A 17,367-nucleotide genomic window follows, 5' to 3' on the forward strand; every position below is an offset into this window, starting at 1 on the left:
TGCAGGCTCAGTAGTTGTGGCTCACGGGCTCTAGAGTGCAGGCTCAGTAGTTGTGGCTCACGGGCTTAGTTGCTCCGTGGCACGTGGGATCTTCCCAGGCCAGGGATGGAACCCGTGTCCCCTGCATTGGCAGGCGGATTCTTAACCACTGCGCCACCAGGGAAGCCCCTGTCTTCACATTTTAATATCTCTAAAATCAAGACGGTGTGTTGATTTAACCGGCATTTTCTTTCCTTCTTCGTGGTGCATAGAAAAAGGTACATCTTAGAATTCAATAGCTATGGGGTCAGTTAAGATAAACTTTGTTTCACTAATAACCACCATTCATTGAGTGCCACCTGCTGTGGCAGAACCTGCCCCATGTATTTCAAATCCTCACATCAGCCTCGCGGAATTGGTGGTCTTATTATTGTTCCCACCTGTCCCATGAGGCGGCTACAGTTCCCAGAGGTTAAAGGGCGTGTTTGAGGTTACGGCCTCCCCATAGCTGAACCAGCATTTAGTGGCAGACTTGGCTTTCCGCACACACATATGTGCTGCTGCCCCAGGTTTACCCCCAAAAGCCAAGCGGCTGATTCCTGGATAGAAGCAGGTGTATTGCCATCTTAGCGAGTCAGAGAGGTTGTCCCCAGGCAGAGAAAATGTCATCTCCAGTTGCGAGCCAGCCTACAGCTGGAGGGCGGTGACCAATAGTGAAGCAGCTGGCACTGTCTGGGACCAGCCTGCTCCCTGCGGAGCCTAACACAGGAACCACGGCGCCAGAGACGCCCCTGCACCAAGGGTCAGGCAGTCAGCTCCTGGAAACCAGGGTGCTGGTCCTCGGGGCTGCCTGGGGCTTGGCTCCCCTAGCTTCTGGGCCTCCAGGCTCAAGAAGCCTCCCTGAAGCTCCACTAGCACCACAGAGGAGCAACGGAGGACACACCCTTTCCCAGTGTGGTTTCTTGACATAAATTTTAAAAGGAAAGAGAGAAACTGGGTTAATGAACTTTTTTCATTTTTCATAAGTAAAAGAAGAACCTTTGAAAAGGGCTTGTATTGCAATGAAAAGCCAACTTTAAAAGTGGATCAGATACCGGCTTAGACTTCTGACCTATATTCATTTTTTACGTTTGAATAAATATAATTGGGAAATACCCTTATTATAGGGTATTGAGCAAGTAGAAATCTTTGTGGAAAGGAGTCTTTTAAGTATGCTTACTTAAAGTACACTCAGGAGGGGACTTCCCTGGCAGTCCAGTGGTTAAGAATCTGCCTTCCAATGCAGGGGACACGGGTTCGATCCCTGGTAGGGGAACTAAGATCCCACATGCTGCGGGGCAACTAAGCCCATGCTCTAGAGCCCGCGCAGCGCAACTGCTGAGCCTGTGCACCACAACTAGAGAGAAGCCCGTGCGCTGCAACCAAGAGCCTGTGCACCGCAATTAAGACCCCACGCAGCCAAATAAATAAATAAATATTTTTTAAAAATACACTCAGGGGACTTCCCAGGTGGCAGAGTGGTTAAGAATCCGCCTGCCGGGCTTCCCTGGTGGCGCAGTGCTTGAGAGTCCGCCTGCCGATGCAGGAGACGCGGGTTCGTGCCCCGTTTTGGGAGGATCCCACATGCCGCGGAGCGGCTGGGCCCGTGAGCCATGGCCGCTGGGCCTGCGCGTCCGGAGCCTGTGCTCCGCAAATGGGAGAGGCCACGACAGTGAGAGGCCCGCATAACGCAAGAAAAAAAAAAAAGAATCCGCCTGCCAATGCAGGGGACACGGGTTCTATCCCTGGTCCGGGAAGATCCCACATGCCGCAGAGCAACTAAGCCCGTGCGCCACAACTACTGAGCTGCACTCTAGAGCCCGTGAGCCACAACTACTGAGCCTGCGTGCTGCAACTACTGAAGCCCACGTGCCTAGAGCCCGTGCTCCGCAACAAGAGAAGCCACCGCAGTGAGAAGCCCGCGCACTGCAACGAAAAGTAGCCCCCTCTCGCTGCAACTAGAGAAAAGCCTGCGCACAGCAATGAAGACCCAACACGGCCAAAAAAAAAAAAAAAAAAATACAATCAGTAAACATTTTTTAATAATTAGTAAGTGTGCATTATATGTCTCTGCTTCTTCGTGACATGTCTGTTTGGTAGAGGTTATCAAATCCAGCCTGAAAGAACAGTACTCTTTTGATACAGAAATGCTTACCTTTACCTGGGTGTAACTGAAGTAATTCGTCCAACTCATAGCCAGAAATCAGTCTCAGTTTCTCCTTGGTGGCTTTACGTTTCGGCTCTGAATTATCGGAGTCTTTGAGGACCCCCCACCCCCACCCCAAGTGGTTGGGATTGGCTGCATCTCTGCAGGCAGTGGTGTGTCTCACTGCCTGCCAAGGGGCCTCCAAGTGGTCAAGCTCCAGAAAGTAGGAAACCAGTGACAGCTGTCTCTGCACACCAAGCTGGTGCTTTGGGAGGGTCCCTGTGAATGGCCCCTGGAAGCTTTGTGACAGCGCTTCTGTGACAGTTGGGTAAAGGGTGAACACAAAAGAGCAGAAGCTTTGAACAGGTTAGAACAAACACCCTCACCTCCTGGAGTCGAACTGTAGTTCTTCTTGACGGAGCCCCAGCCGGCACGCCTCCTGAGGAAACGCGGCCTTTTACGTTGACCCCCTTTGAACTGGCCCTCCTACCCCATGCAGCATCTCAGTGCAGAAGATAAAATGCTGACACGGCTTCTCTTGGAAGTGATGCTGCTATGAATAACCTCCCTTTTTCTAGTGCACAGAAAATACACAGTGAGGAGGGTTGGACCTCAGAACTTAGGGCTCTGCTAAACCTCTATACCAAAGGGTATACTTCTTTCAGACAATTCTAAGGAAAGGTCAAGAAATCCATATTTCTCTCAATTAACTTTGCGTATTATGTTACAGTAGAATAGGCTTGGTTTAAACTGTAGAGAAAAAAAAGCATTAAAATTTCTAAGTTTAAAGTAAGGGAACCCAACCATAAGAACTGGTTCAAGTGAAGGGTTTTATGTTTTCGTTTTGTTTTTGTTTTTAGAATAAGCTCCTGATACCTTTAAGCACAGCCCCAAGCCAGGCATCTGCATTACAGCAGGCTGGCTAGGTTGAAGGCCATTTCCAGGGATGCTGGATGCTGGGGCCAGGCCCAGGGAGTGAGGGTGTGCAGTTTCTCCAGAATCACTCAGATGTCCAGTGGGCAGCTTTCCGTGAACACAAGCATAGATACGCTTTCTTTCTTTTTAAAGACCCTTAATTCTTTGGATTCTTGCACGGCTGCCAGATTGTCATTCTTGGGCTTTGCATGTTGTTTTCCTCATTTATTTGTGAAAACAAGCATGGTGCATGGCAGACCCCTTCTGAGTATGCGGGTGCCCTGAACAGACGGCCCAGCGGCTGCACTTTGATGGCCGCTGACCGAGCCGACAGGCGGAAGCTCGCTCCTCTTGTTCTGCTCATATGTTTTTACGGGGGTTTTGTCTGCTGCCTTTATTAATATTGTTTTTCTTTTTTCCCTTTCTCTGATAAATTCCTTTAACTTGTCCTCACCTTCCGTTCGACAATAGCCGTGGAGGGTAAGCACATGGTATCTGTGTGTCTGTCCAGCTCTCTATCACACCCCGCTCTGCATGCGACTCTGGACCAGGAATCGGGAAGCCTGGGGAGGGCGCTTTTGCTTGGTTTGTCACCAAAAGCAGCATTTATATTTGCCCAAGAGTGAGACGTGAGCATCTGTGCAGTGATGGGACTTTCTCGTCCCTTGTGTCTCATGGCTTAGGGATGGGCACCCAGAGTTAGAGACTGAGCACTGGCAGCAGATTCACGAATGAACAGCTATTGGGTGCCGGCATTCAGTCTTCTCAGAGTGGCCATACGCAGTCCTTTTTGTGCCTGGGGTGGCCAGTTCGACTTTTTAAATACGCTGAAGGTTCCCTAGAGGCCCTTGTGCAGCCTTCAGGGCTCCGGTTGTCTTGGATAACATTTGTTGAAGTCTTTCTGTGCCCGGGCCCTGAGATGGGCCGTTTTACATATGTTCCTTCATTTCACCCCCATCACAGCTGCAGGTGAGGGGGCAGTGCCCGCCCCCGACCAACAGAGCTGCACCCGCACAGCTCCCACCTCAGCAGCGTTCTGGAAGCAGGTGGTGTCCATGTAAAGAAAACTTGCGTTTGCCCACTGTTTATAACCATAGAAGGAATACACGTTTCCATTAGGTGGTCTGAAGGCAACTAAGCTGAGCCATACAGGTTTTACTGCAAAATTCAAACTAAGTGGAAATTCATATAGTCTCAATGTAGAACCCTTGACCGGTTAGCCAACTGTCTCTAAATCCTCAGAGAGGTGTAAAATATCTGGATTCTTTCTCTTTTGGTGAATGATTCTGGGGGGACGATGAATCACTTCTCTGAATGAATCCGGGGCTTTTAGTATAATGTGTGTGATTCCATCTCATTTCCTTTAACTGAGCTCAAAGTTAGAAAAAAAGGTGCCTTATTTATTTGTCACTTGGATGAATTGCTTTGCTGTCATCCTCAAGCTGAACTGTGTCCCCTAAGACAAGAAGATCAGTTATGCGATCTGCTTTGATCTCTTTTAAAGACCCTTTCTAACCTAGTTGCAGTGATATGACGCCATCTGCTGGAGGATAGAAAGATAACCGGCTTCTGTGTTGGCAGCTTCAGCCCCAGGAAATCAGCCCCCCTCCCACTGCCAACCTGGACCGGTCCAATGACAGGGTGTACGAGAACGTGACGGGCCTGGTGAGAGCGGTCATCGAGATGTCCAGCAAGATCCAGCCAGCCCCGCCAGAGGAGTATGTCCCCATGGTGAAGGTGAGCTCAGCCCCGTCACGTGAAGCAGGAGACATTCCCTGTGCCCTTCGGGTCCAGCCTGACTCTTCAGAAGGTCTGCATCACATGGGGATCACTGCCATTCCCGACCTTGACCCTGGAATGTCCTGAGCAACAGAGTCTGTCAATAACTACTGCTCATACGTATGATCTTGAGTGAGAAAAGATGCAGAAGAGTACTTACAGTCTGATGCCGTTATGACTTAGGGGAGGTAATTACAGTGTTAAAGTGCCAAGACAGATGATACTTGGAGACCCTGCTTTCAGTCTTTTGGGCGTTTACTCAGAAGTGGAATTGCTGGATCGTATGCTAGTTTTATTCCTAATTTTTTGAGGACACACCATGCTGTTTTCCACAATGGCTGCACCAATTTACATTCCCATCAGCAATGCACAAGGGTTCTATCTAGTTTTTCTCCATCCTCACTAACACTTTTTATTTTCTGTTTTGTTTTTCCTTGATAGTAGCCATCCTTATATGTGTGAGGTGGTATCTCACTGGGCTTTCGATTTGCATTTCCCTGATGAGTAGTGAGGTTGAGCATCTCTTCGTGTGCTTTTTTGTGTTGGCCATTTGTGTGTCGTCTTTGGAGAAATGTCTGTTCAAGTCGTTTTCCCACTTTTTAATAGGGTTGTTTGGCTTTTTGTCGTTGAGTTGCAGGATTGAACACCGTTTTTAGTGTACCAATGAGCAGTCTCTGGAACAGCTTCTCTTAAACCATCAGTGTGGAGCAGCTGCTTGGAAGCTGTGATGTTTTGTGGGCAGCACAGTTAATCCATTCTGGTTTCGTCTTTAGGCTATGCTCCCATAACACTTATAACCAAAGTTCTTAAGGGTGAACTTGCATGAACCGCAGACGGGTTTTTAAAAAATACTAATAAACTCAACAATATACAAAAGCAACCAGAATTTTGTACATAATAAGACTTTTTATGGTGATTTTGTAGAAGCTGCTTTTTTAATCATGTTACTTTGGCGAAACGACACTCTTTTTGTTGATCCAGTGTCAATAACTAGCATGTCCTTACTGGTCTTGTACCTACTGCATGTATAACTTAGCACCTGAGTCATTACATAGTTGACCCTCATGAGAATGACAACGACAGACATTTTAACTCTAACGTCATATCGTTTTTAATCACAGCTGGTCCCTTTAAGCTCCGAGTGGCAGGGGGAGGGCTGTTGTGCTCCGTGTACGTAGTGGACGAAGCTCGGGGATCAGAATGGCCTCCATAGCAGACTGCCACCTGTCGTTCCCACGTGTGGCAGCAGTAACATCCTTTTCGGTGGCCCACGAGGCTTTGAAAAGCACTGGGGAGGGAAGAGAGTCACGGAGCACACGCAGCCCCAGCGCCGCCTTCCCTGGGCATCCAGGCGGCTTTTCTTACACGAGCCTCCATTCCCCTGTTCCCCAGACAGTAGAGCATGAGTAGATTCAGAGAGATCTGAATCTGGGGGAAATTGCCTCATAACTTAATGAGATCAGGCTCAGCACTGTGGAAAAGAAATACAGACATTTTCCCACAAGTGGTGAAAAGGAAATGAAAAACCGTGTAACTGGAAGGAAACACTGTCATTGCTGGCATGAAACTCCTTGATGTGCGTCCTAATGCTGGGTGTGGTCCTGTCTGTTAGGAAGTCGGCTTGGCCCTGAGGACGCTGTTGGCCACCGTGGATGAGACCATTCCCGTCCTGCCCGCCAGCACCCACCGAGAGGTAGGGCCTCATCCAGAGGGCAGCGTGGCAGGGGGAGCACAGCGCACGCTCTGCAGGCCTGACCTCCTGGCCGGGCCCCGGGTTGGGACTCCGGCGACTGGCCGTCCATCTTCAGAGCTGTGTGGAGCCACCGCACCGCGTGTGGGGTCCCGGCCTGAAGGATGGGGCGTCCGTGAGGACAGGTGGGGAGCGCAGGATTGGGGCTGCTGCTGCCCTGGAACCCTCGAGAGCGAGGACGGAGGCTGTGGAAACGGACCGCGAGAGGCATCCTGCCCTCCTTCCTCGAATTCCTCTGGAAAAATTCGACCACTTAAAGCAGCGATATAAACATTCCTTGTAACCAGTAAATAGGCTTAGCGTTGGGGTCTGCACCCAGCCCAGCTCACTTCCCGTGCCTCGCCCTTCCAGCTCCAGTGTCCACTTTCCTGCTTTCTCTCTCAGGGTGCGTGATCTGTCCTTCCCCCAGCAGGCACTCTGTTTGTTTTTGTTTTCTTAGTTTTTACTGTGAAATGATTTCAAACTTGCGGAAGAGCTCTGAGAGCAGCACCAAGAACTTGCAAGCACCCTTGCCCTGATCGCGCCGCCTTCCCTGTCTGAGCCCTTTGCGTCCTCTCTCTGCACGCGCAGGCTTTACTTCTCCAGAGCCACCTGGGGGCCGGTTGTGCGCATCTCACCCTCTTACCTTTAGTATTTGCGTTTGTGTTTTCTAATAACGGGCCATACTCTTACCCTGCACGGTCACCGCATCCTGGAATTTAACACTGGCCAGTGTGCTCATCTCTCAGCAGGTGGTGGTCTGGGTTCACCAGTCACCCCAGTAATGCTTCTCCCTCTGGCTGGAGACAGCCTGGGGCTCACGTGGCCCCTGACACCGCTCTGTGTGCCTCTCTCCTGGGACAGCTCCTCAGCCCCGCGCTGTCTCCTGCGACAGAGTGTAGGCCCCCTGTGTTCCAGAGCCTCCCTGACCTGGAGCTGAGGGGTGTTCTCTAAAGGCTGATGTTTCCTCCTGGTCAGGCTGAGGTTTTACATCTGCGGTGAGGCTGCGTCCTCCTCGGAGGTCGAGTCCAAGGGCAACACGTCCAGCAGGGTGTCTGGACACGCGGGGCAGTCGGGCTCAGCTCCTGCAGCTGGTCCTGTAAGTGGCACCAGTTCACCTGCATGGCACCACTTAAATCCTTTTGGAAAATGCCTCTGACTGGTGTCACCGTGTAACTTAATATTTCTCTCCAGTTCAGAGGTTAGCTAGTTTATCTGCTTTATTAGAAATTTAATTGGTTTTCCACAATGAGCAAGGATTTTGCCCCCAAATGGAGACGCTCCAGGTGCCAGAGGCAAGCAGGTGGTATCCTAATGGATGGATATTTCGGCAGGACCGTTTCTAACTTCCTACTCGAGCTGATAACGGCTGAAACGATCTCTCTGTGTACCTGGCTCTTCTGCACACCGTGTGCGCCTTCCTGTGCCCCTGCTCCCCTCCCGCCCTCTGGACCCAGCTGTCCCTGACCTCTCTACTGCACCCGCCCAGCGGTCACCGGAGGCCATGCCCCCACAGCCCTGACCCCTTGGCGAGACCCCTGGAGTTTCCGAGCCTTGCCGGCCCCACCCCCAGCCTTTCTTTGCTGCCCCGATGGTGGCCGCCCCCAAGGTGCTCCCCGGACTTGCGTTTTACAGATGTCTTTTCTCCTTGGCAGGGCTCCCTACGCTCACAGACCCAGATGTTTGAGGCCCTCACCCTCTGTGCTGTGAGCGGGCCCACTCCATGTGCCCCGGGCACTAGCTGTCTGCGGGACGTCTGCCCCTGTAGCACATTCTGCTTGCAGGGTCAGTGGGACCAGCATGTGCTCACCACCGTGCCCAGCACGAACCACACGCGCATGCACACACACGTACACACGTGCAGACAGCCTGTGTCACTCACAAGTCTCAGGTCGGGCCTTGCTTCTCCGTCCACGTCCCCTCTTCCCCGAGGTATCACAGCAGCCTCTCAGCTGCTTACTCCACCTCTGGGCTCTCCCTGCCCTTCCGTTTACATTGCACACTGCCACCAGAGCCCTCTCTAGATTATGTTATTCCCCTTCCTAAAATTCCTTAGGCCTCCCCGTTGCTAAGTTGAACAGGACCAGGGTGAACGTGGGTGGCTGACGAGGCCCTTCACAGTGGAGGCCAGCCAGCTCGTGCAGTCTCGGCCGGATGCAGGCGAGTTCTCCTCTGTGGAGTCTCTCTACCCCTCTCAGAAGGAGTGAACTGCTCCTGTCCGGGTCCATTTCTGTGGCGTGATTTTCCCGTGTGTGATGGGCAGCTCACTGGGCTGTGAGCACAGACACATTGGATCACTCTTGTGTCCACAACTCCAAGGGCCTTGTGCACAGTAAGTGCTCGCTGATTGTCGAAAGAGCACGTGGCTAGATCGCCGCTAGTTAAGTACACAGGTTGGGGGGGATCGCGAGACACCCCAAGCAAAGCTCTCCAGCCCTGTGGCTCCTTCCACCAGCCCTGCCCCCACCTCCCACCTCTGATCTGTTTGGAAGGGTCTAGAGTTTACATCAGAGTGGAGCAAGTGTCTGGTGACACCCTTGAACAATCTCCTGCATAGCAGAGGAAGGTCTTGAAGCAGGTGCAGTAGAAAGCGTGTGGGCCTGGAGGTGGAGACCAGGGTCTGCCTTGTTTAAGGGGAAGGAAGAAAGTTTCTTCTCCTGGAGGCACCTAAGAAAAGCATCTAAGAATGCCCTGAGTGTTGGCTGCAGGAGGCGCTCCTGACCCTCTTGTCCTTGCAGATTGAGATGGCCCAGAAGCTGCTGAACTCCGACCTGGGGGAGCTCATCAACAAGATGAAGCTGGCCCAGCAGTATGTCATGACCAGCCTGCAGCAGGAGTACAAGAAGCAGATGCTGACGGCTGCGCACGCCCTGGCCGTGGACGCCAAGAACCTGCTCGATGTCATAGACCAGGCCAGACTGAAGGCCCTGGGGCAGACGAGGCCACACTGAGTGCCGGGGCCTGCTCCCCCCTCCGCCGCCACCAGCAGCAAGGCTCTGGCCGGCCGTGGGCGCCAGCACTCACAGCGCCAACACTCTGGCCGAGGCTGGTTGAAAATTTCATATAAGTTTAACCGCATTTTGATGTGGGTTGTTTTGGTTTTGGTTCTTTAATCATGGTGTTCAGAAAAGTCCGGGATCCAAAATGTGGCATTTTTCTGAGAATAAAAATTGTACATGAGAAGCTTTTAAAGAATCATGAAGAACAGATTTTGTTCACATCAGGATATGCTTTCGTGGAAGCGGCCAAGGCAGTGATGCACTGGTTCCTGAACTGGCCGGACTGGTCCTTGGAAGAAGACAGGAGGAAGTGGAGGATTCCAGGAAACCCAAGGGGCTGAGAATCCCTTTGCCAACCGCAGACTTACTACCCAGGCTGGAATTTTTGTCGTTAGAACACTGTTCAGTTGCAATATGCTAATACCACTTTACAAAGAAAGAATATAAAAGCTATATTTTGAAGACTTGAGTAATTTCAGAAAGAAACTACAACCCTCTTGTCTTTCCTGCCTTTCACTTTCATGTGAGTATGTGAAGCATTTGGTTGGAAACTAGCTGTAGAACACACTAAGAACTTTTGTCTTTTTTCACCAGAATAATGTGCCAGTTTTTTGTAGCAATGTTATTTCTCTTGGAAGCAGAAATGCTTTGTACCAGAGCCCCTCCACACTGCATTGAGAAGTTCTGGATCCATCCCTGGTTTTTCCATTTTTATATAATTTATAAAGAAAGATGAAAAGCCATGTTGACTGTTTTACAGCCACTGGAGTTAACTAACCCTTCATTGTGTCTGTCTTCCCAGAAAGAATTGGGCAAAAGAGAGATTTGGTTTCCTTTTGATGTCCAGTTTTACCATCCATTCTGTTAAACAATTTTGAAAAATATGCCCTCTCTTTAGTTTGTTGGGGGATATAAATTATTCTCAGGAAGAATATAATGAACTGTACAGTTACTTTGACCTATTAAAAAGGTGTTACCAGTAAAGTGCTTGGTGTAATATCCTTTCTGTTGGTTCTGTTCCTTCAGATCATTGGAAATTTCTCAGGTGACTTGTCAGATAAAGTAACATACAGGAAAGCTCTCGATAACGATTAGTTTCTTTTATTCTTTGTCTTGTCGACAAGTCGAGAACGCTCCTCATAAGTTAACCTTTTTGTTCCGTCTTCACGGGTAAATGCAGAAACCGAGCTATAGGGTGATGTCGTCCCTGAAGGACTTCCCTCCACAGGCTTGGTGTCACCGCCACCTGTCCAGCCTTGGGGAACCTGTTCTCTTAAGGGAACTGTCAGCAGGACAGACCCCAGACCCACCCTCATCTCGCTAGGCCTCTGGTGTGCAGCACTGGGAACCTGGACGGAGAAGAGCCGGGGCGCAGCCCGCAGTGGAGGGACTCGAGCACGTCCTGCAGGAAGACGCACGTCCCCGTGTGCAACAGAGTCACTCCCGTCTGGCCTGCCTGGCGCCCTCTTCGTCTGAGGAGAAGCTCGGGGACGTCGGCCTTCTGGGTTTCTCTCGGGCTCTCCAGTCTCCGCTTCATCGTCTTTAGGATGGTGATCGTGAGGTTACATAAAACGGGCCGTGTGAATGATGAAGCACTTCACACGCTCCCAGGGGCTCGACTGCGGGGCTGTGGGCCACGGCCGCAGCGCATGTCCTCTGCCTCCTGCTCTGACTTTCCCTCCAGTACCAAGAACTGCAGGTAAGTCTGGAAACGTCCTGTAGGTCAGAGGGAGAGGCATTTTGGTTGTGAGAACGGGTGGAGACAGATAGCAGATGCTGTTGGCTGGTGGGCTTGGTGGCCCCGGGGCCGTCAGAGGGGCCATCCCGTGGCTCCGCCACATCGTTCTGCAGACGACAGCTGCCCACTGAGGCATTCGACCCGGTCCACGTTGTCCAGGAGAAGCGGTGAAAAAGGTGGACGCGAGCCTGCTCACAGCCCCGCCCCCCGTCTTTCTCCAGCTCCATATATTTTAACATTATTTTAATTAAAGAGTAATTTAAATAGAGAAAAGGGCACATAAATGTTGAGCTTTTCGAATTTTTCACAAAGGAGCACACTCAGGTCACCGGCACCCAGACTCAGGCACAGGACAGCACCAGCACCCCAAAAGTCTGCCTGGGGTCCCTCCTAGCCACTCCTTCCCCAGAAGGGTTACAGCCACCCTGCTTGCCTTTGATCAACTTTATTGAGATGTAATTCACACAGAGTAAGAACCGGCTGAGTGAACAGCTGGATGACTTTCTCCGGACGCGTGCATCCAGTTCCCCATCAGTCCCCACACCCACCGAGGCAGCCGCTGGCCTGGTCTCTTGCACCGTAGATCTGGTCTCACATGCCAGGTTGCTTCTGGGACTACTGTATGCACTCTGCTGTTTCTGGCTTCTTTGACTCGGTGACGTTTTGGAATATCCGTCATCAGGATTTGTTGTTCTTTATTTCTGATGATACTCCGTGGTCTCACAGCCAGTTCACCTGTCACCTGTTAGTGGATGGGACATTTGAGCTGTTTTCAATCTGGCTATTATGAATGAAGCCGCAGTGGACACTTGTGTACAAGTACACGTGTTTCTGTTTCTCGTGGGCGAGCAACTATGAGCAAACCTCCTGGAACTTAACGGTAAGTGTTCAACTTTATTAAGAACTGCCCAACTGTTTTCCGATGTAGTTGTACCATTTTACCCTCCAGCAAAACAGCACATAAACCTTCCTGCTGCTCCACATTCTCACCAGTATTTGGCATTGTCAGTCTTTTATAATTTTAGACTTTCTAGTGAATATGTGTTCCATCTCATTTTAATTGTGTTTCTTAATGTACAGTGATATTGAGCATCTTTTCCTATACTTACTGACCATTTATATATCTTTCCCGGGAAGTCTCTGCTCACATATTTTGCCCAGTTTAAAATTGGGCTCTTTGGGAATTCCCTGGCGGTCCAATGGTTAAGACTCGGCGCTTCCATTGCCCAGGGCACAGGTTCGATCCCTGGTCAGGGAACTAACATCCCTCAAGCCATGTGGCATGGCCAAAATAAATTAATTAGTTAATTAATTAAATTAAATTAAATTGGGCTGTTTATCACTCTGTTGGGTAGATAGTAATTCCTACCCACTGGGTGGTAGGAATTCCCTCTGTGTCCCAGATACTAGTCTTTGTCAGATACTTGTTTCCCACACATTTTCTCCCAGTCTGGGGCATGGCTGTTCATTTTCTTAACTGCACCTCAGTGTAATTTTATCTGAAAAATTGGTGGAGGGATTGTTGTGATTGGAACTTCATTGGCTTTATAGGTCAGTTTGGGGAGAACAAATATCTTCAGAATGTTGAGTCTTAAAAATATGAACTTAATATATCTCTATTTCTTTATATCTTTAATTTTAGTAATGCCGTGCTGTTTTCAGTGTAAATAAAGATCTTAAACATCTTTTGTTAGCTGTATTCCTGTTCTGTGTTTCTGATGCTATTATGTTTTAAATTTTTCTTTTTTTAATTTTATTTATTTATTTTTTGCTTAACCTAGGTGTGACATATACTGTTTTCTATTCTATTTTTTTAATTGAATTATAGTTGATTTACATTGTCTCAGGGGTACAGCAAAGTGGTTCAGTTACATATATGTAAATATATATATTCTTTTTTTTACATTCTCTTCCATTGTAGGTTATTACAAGATAACGAGTACAGTTCCGTGTGCTCCACAGTAGGTCCTTGCTGTTTATCTATTTTATATATAGCAGTGTGTGTATCTGTTCATCCCAATGTCCTGATTTATCCCTCCCCCCACACACTTTCCCCTTTGGTAACCGTAAATTTGTTTTCTAAGTCTTCATTTTTTTGGCTTCCACATGTAAGTGATATCATGTGATACTTGTCTTTATCTGACTTACTTCACTTAGTATGATAACCTCTAGGTCCATTCATTGCTGCAGATGAAATTGTTCAATTGTTGGTGGCTCAGTACATAGAAATGTAGTCATTTACACTGTGTCCTTGGTGGGTCCAGCCCTTTTCTGTCTCTGTTCACCTGCCCCAGCCTGGAGTGATGCACCCCAAACTCCGGCCCCACCCAGCCCCTCGTGCTGTCTCTTCATGCAGCAGAGGGCAGGACACAGCAGCCAAAACCAAGGGCAGGTGCCGGACACTGTCAGCCACCCTCATGGCAGCTGGGCTCAGTCTCTCTATGTGGGGCTCCCCTTGCTGGGTGGGGCTGACTGCCGTGCTCTTAGCCCCGGTCTGACCAGGTTTGTGTAGCACCAATGAGGGCTGCACATCTTTTAAAACTTTTAAATCACACTTGACTTTAGTTTGTTATCTTGATGAATTTGACAACAATAACAGACAGTCTTTCTAGTTATTTCCCCCTCTGGGGGAAGAATGTGCTTTAAATTTACCCAAACGTTTTTAGGCATTGACTTCTTTTTTAAAAATTCGTCTTTTTTTATTGCACAAGTGTACAAGTGGTGCACGTACACTGAAGAACATTAGAAAATACAGCCAAGTCAAAAAAATTTTTAATTGCCCCAAGATTAGGAACAAGACAAAGATGCCAGTTTCACCACTTAACATTCAAAGTAGACTGGAAGTTCCTGCCAGAGCAGTTAGGCCTCCACATTGGAAAGAGAGAAGTAAAGCTACGTCTGTTCACTGGTGATGTGATCTTATACCTGGAAAATCCTAAAAAACCCAGAAAAACTGTTCAAGATAATTAACAAATTCAGCAAGTGAATAAACAGAATGTGGTGTGTCCACACCGTGGAATATTATTCAGCCATAAAAAGAAATGAAATACCGACAGACACTGCAACATGGATGGACCTTGAAAACATTAGGTTGTGAAACAAGCCAGACACAAAAGGCCACAGACTGTGTGATTCCATGTGGTTTTGTGATTTATAATAAGAAACAGAAATTTGGTGTACCTCCCATTCCTGGTACAGAGCTCTCAAAAACCTTGGAATTTCCTAGGAGATGAGAGAGACACCAGTGCCCTTTGGAATTAATTCTTAACAAGCCCCTTTCAACGGCACCTGATTTTATGTTAATGAGGAGACTTTGGGGAATGGGGCTGGTTGCTAAAGGAACTGCCCGTGACTACAGGGTTGGGACTTTGATGAGTCGTGCCTACGCAGTGGTACCTCCATAAAAACCCACACAGACAGGGTCCGAGCTTCCGGGTTGGTGAGTGCGCATAGGTGCTGGGGCACGCCCGGGGCACGGCCGCTCCACGCCCCTTCCCACACACCTTGCCCTACACATCTCTTCCTTCTAGATGTTCCTGAGTTCTGTTCTTTGCAATAAACTGTTCCTTTAATAATAATGAAATCTAATAAGTTAAATGTTTTCCTGAGTTCTATGAGCTGCGCTAGCAAATTCATGGGACCTGAGGGGAGGATCAGTCTATGGCAGCAGTAGCACAGGTGATGGTGCCATCAGCACTGGAGAACAGGACAGCCTGTGGCTGAGCCCTTTGCCTGGGGGGTCTGATGCTGTCTCCTGGTACATGGGGTCAGGACGGAGTTAAATTGCAGGGTACCAGCTGGTGTTGCAGAATTGCTTGGTGTGGGGAAAACACCCACACGTTGAGGGGCCAGAAGTGTCAGAAGGGAAATACTGTGAGAAAAGTGTTGTAAGCAATGTAAAGTAAAGCAAGTGTTTTCCTTTACATTCTATTTATAGGAAATGTCCAGAATAGGCAAATCCCTAAAGACAGAAAGCAGATCAGTGGTTGCCAGGGGCTGAGGAGGAATAGGGAGTGACTGCTTAATGGATACAGCATTTCCATCTGGGGTGATGGAAAATTTCTGGAACTAGGTAATGATGATGGCTGTACAACATGGTGAATGTACTTAATGCCACTGAATTTGTACACTTTGAAAATGGTTAATTTTGTGTTGTGTGTATTTTACCACGATAATAAAAAGTAGCAAATGTCTTCTTAAAAAACATTAGGTACCTGCTTATGTAGGGGGGATGAATGGTCACCCACGGTGTCTGCAGGAGTCCAGGGGACATGTAAGTGGGGACAGGTGACAGCAGGTCCTGGGTGGTCTGCACCGTGCAGCTTCATTCCAGCCCTCGGTACCCCTCCTTCTAGGCCCAATGACAAAACTACCCCCTCCCAACAGCATCTCATGCAGGGCAGAGCCTCACTCTCAATCCCTCCCCCAGATCCTTCTTTCACCCAAGAAAGAACTGACGGCTCCGCCCTTGGTTTTCTCTGAAGACATGCGGAGGTCAGCAAACTTTTTCGATAAAAAGCCAGACAGTATTTCAGGCTTTGCAGGTTGGATATGATCCCCGTCGCATTATCTTTTTTTTTTCTGTTTTGACAGCCCTTTAAAAATGTAAAAAACATTCTTAGCTCACTGGCCAGGAGTGTGTTTATCTTTTTAAATTATAATCAGACTGTGTCTCTCTCTCACACACACACACCACCCCTACCCCGCTCATAACCTCCAAAGGCTTCCTGGCACTTAAAATAAAATATTAGAATTCAGACTCCTCCAGGGCCTGGCATGGCGAGACCTGCCAGCTCCCTACCATGGCTCTCTGTCCCCCTCCACCTCAGCCACACGGGCCTAGAACATTCCGGGTCATCTGAACCTGCCAGCCTTTGCCTTGTGGCCAGCCATCACCACAGTCAACTTCAGAACACTTCATTGCTTCCGAAAGAAACCCTGCACCCCTTACCCATCCCCCTCCACCCCCAGCCCCTGGCAATCACGACTCGACTTTCTGGCTCCAGGGATTTGCCTCTTCTGGATCTTTCCATACAAATGGAATCACACAATGTGTGGTCCTCAGTGTCATAATGTTGTCAGGGGTCGTCCGTGTTGTAGTATGTTTCAGTACTTCTTTCCTTTTTAAATTTTTTTTTTTTTTTTAACTTACGGCTGTGTTGGGTCTTCGTTTCTGTGCGAGGACTTTCTCTAGTTGTGGCAAGTGGGGGCCAGTCTTCATTGCGGTGCGCGGGCCTCTCACTATCGCGGCCTCTCTTGTTGCGGAGCACAGGCTCCAGATGCGCAGGCTCAGTAGTTGTGGCTCACGGGCCTAGTTGCTCCACGGCATGTGGGATCTTCCCAGACCAGGCCTCAAACCCGTGTCCCCTGCATTGGCAGGCAGACTCTCAACCACTGCGCCACCAGGGAAGCCCCCTACTTCTTTCCTTTTTAAATCACTAAGTAATATTCCATCGTAGAGATAGACCACAAAGTCTCATCAGTTGATGGACATTTGGGTTGTTGCTACTGTCTGGTTCTATGTATGAATAACGCTCCTATGGAAATTTGCAGACATATATCTTTATTTATCTTGGGTACATACCTAGGAATGGAATTTCCGGGTCACACGCTAATTCTATGTTTAACCGTTTGAGAAACTGCCAGAGTGTTTTCTGAAGTGGCTGCACTGTTTTACATTTTCATTAGCAACGTATAAGAATTCCAGTTTCTCCACAGCCTTGCCAACACTTGCCGTCTTCCCTTTTCTCAGCCCTGTCCTAAGCCCTGGGGGCCCAGGAGTGAGCAAAGCAGGTGAGTAAATAGTACATCTGTGGCCCCTCTGGTCTGCTGTTGGAAAGTCCAGCCAGACCAGAATGACATAAGCCCAGTTCATTCCAGTTGATAATCAAAATCCAAACTCTTATCCGGTTTGAAATGTTTCTCCTCCCCCAGCTTAGACTGGATGTGGAAGCCTGGAGCAGGGCAGCCCCTGACATCTGGGAGCTGGAGTGGCCCTCACAGCACAGCCTGTGTTCTGCTGAACCCCAGCAATTTCACAGGA

At 49.0% G+C, this 17,367-nt stretch overlaps 1 protein-coding gene across 1 annotated transcript in view; it reads left to right on the top strand.

The window, feature by feature from the left end:
* Positions 1-9,538, top strand: part of PTK2 (protein tyrosine kinase 2) — a 167,018-nt gene extending 157,480 nt beyond the window's left edge. The window contains exons 26-28 of the mRNA XM_007464627.1: positions 4,661-4,816; positions 6,471-6,551; positions 9,326-9,538. Coding sequence (XP_007464689.1) covers positions 4,661-4,816; positions 6,471-6,551; positions 9,326-9,538 — 450 coding nt within the window. The remainder of the gene's footprint in view (positions 1-4,660; positions 4,817-6,470; positions 6,552-9,325) is intronic.
* The last annotated feature ends 7,829 nt before the right edge of the window (positions 9,539-17,367 follow it).

The sequence above is a fragment of the Lipotes vexillifer genome, unplaced genomic scaffold (assembly GCF_000442215.2).
Source record: "Lipotes vexillifer unplaced genomic scaffold, Lipotes_vexillifer_v1.1 scaffold394, whole genome shotgun sequence".
Taxonomy (NCBI): Eukaryota; Metazoa; Chordata; class Mammalia; order Artiodactyla; family Lipotidae; genus Lipotes; species Lipotes vexillifer.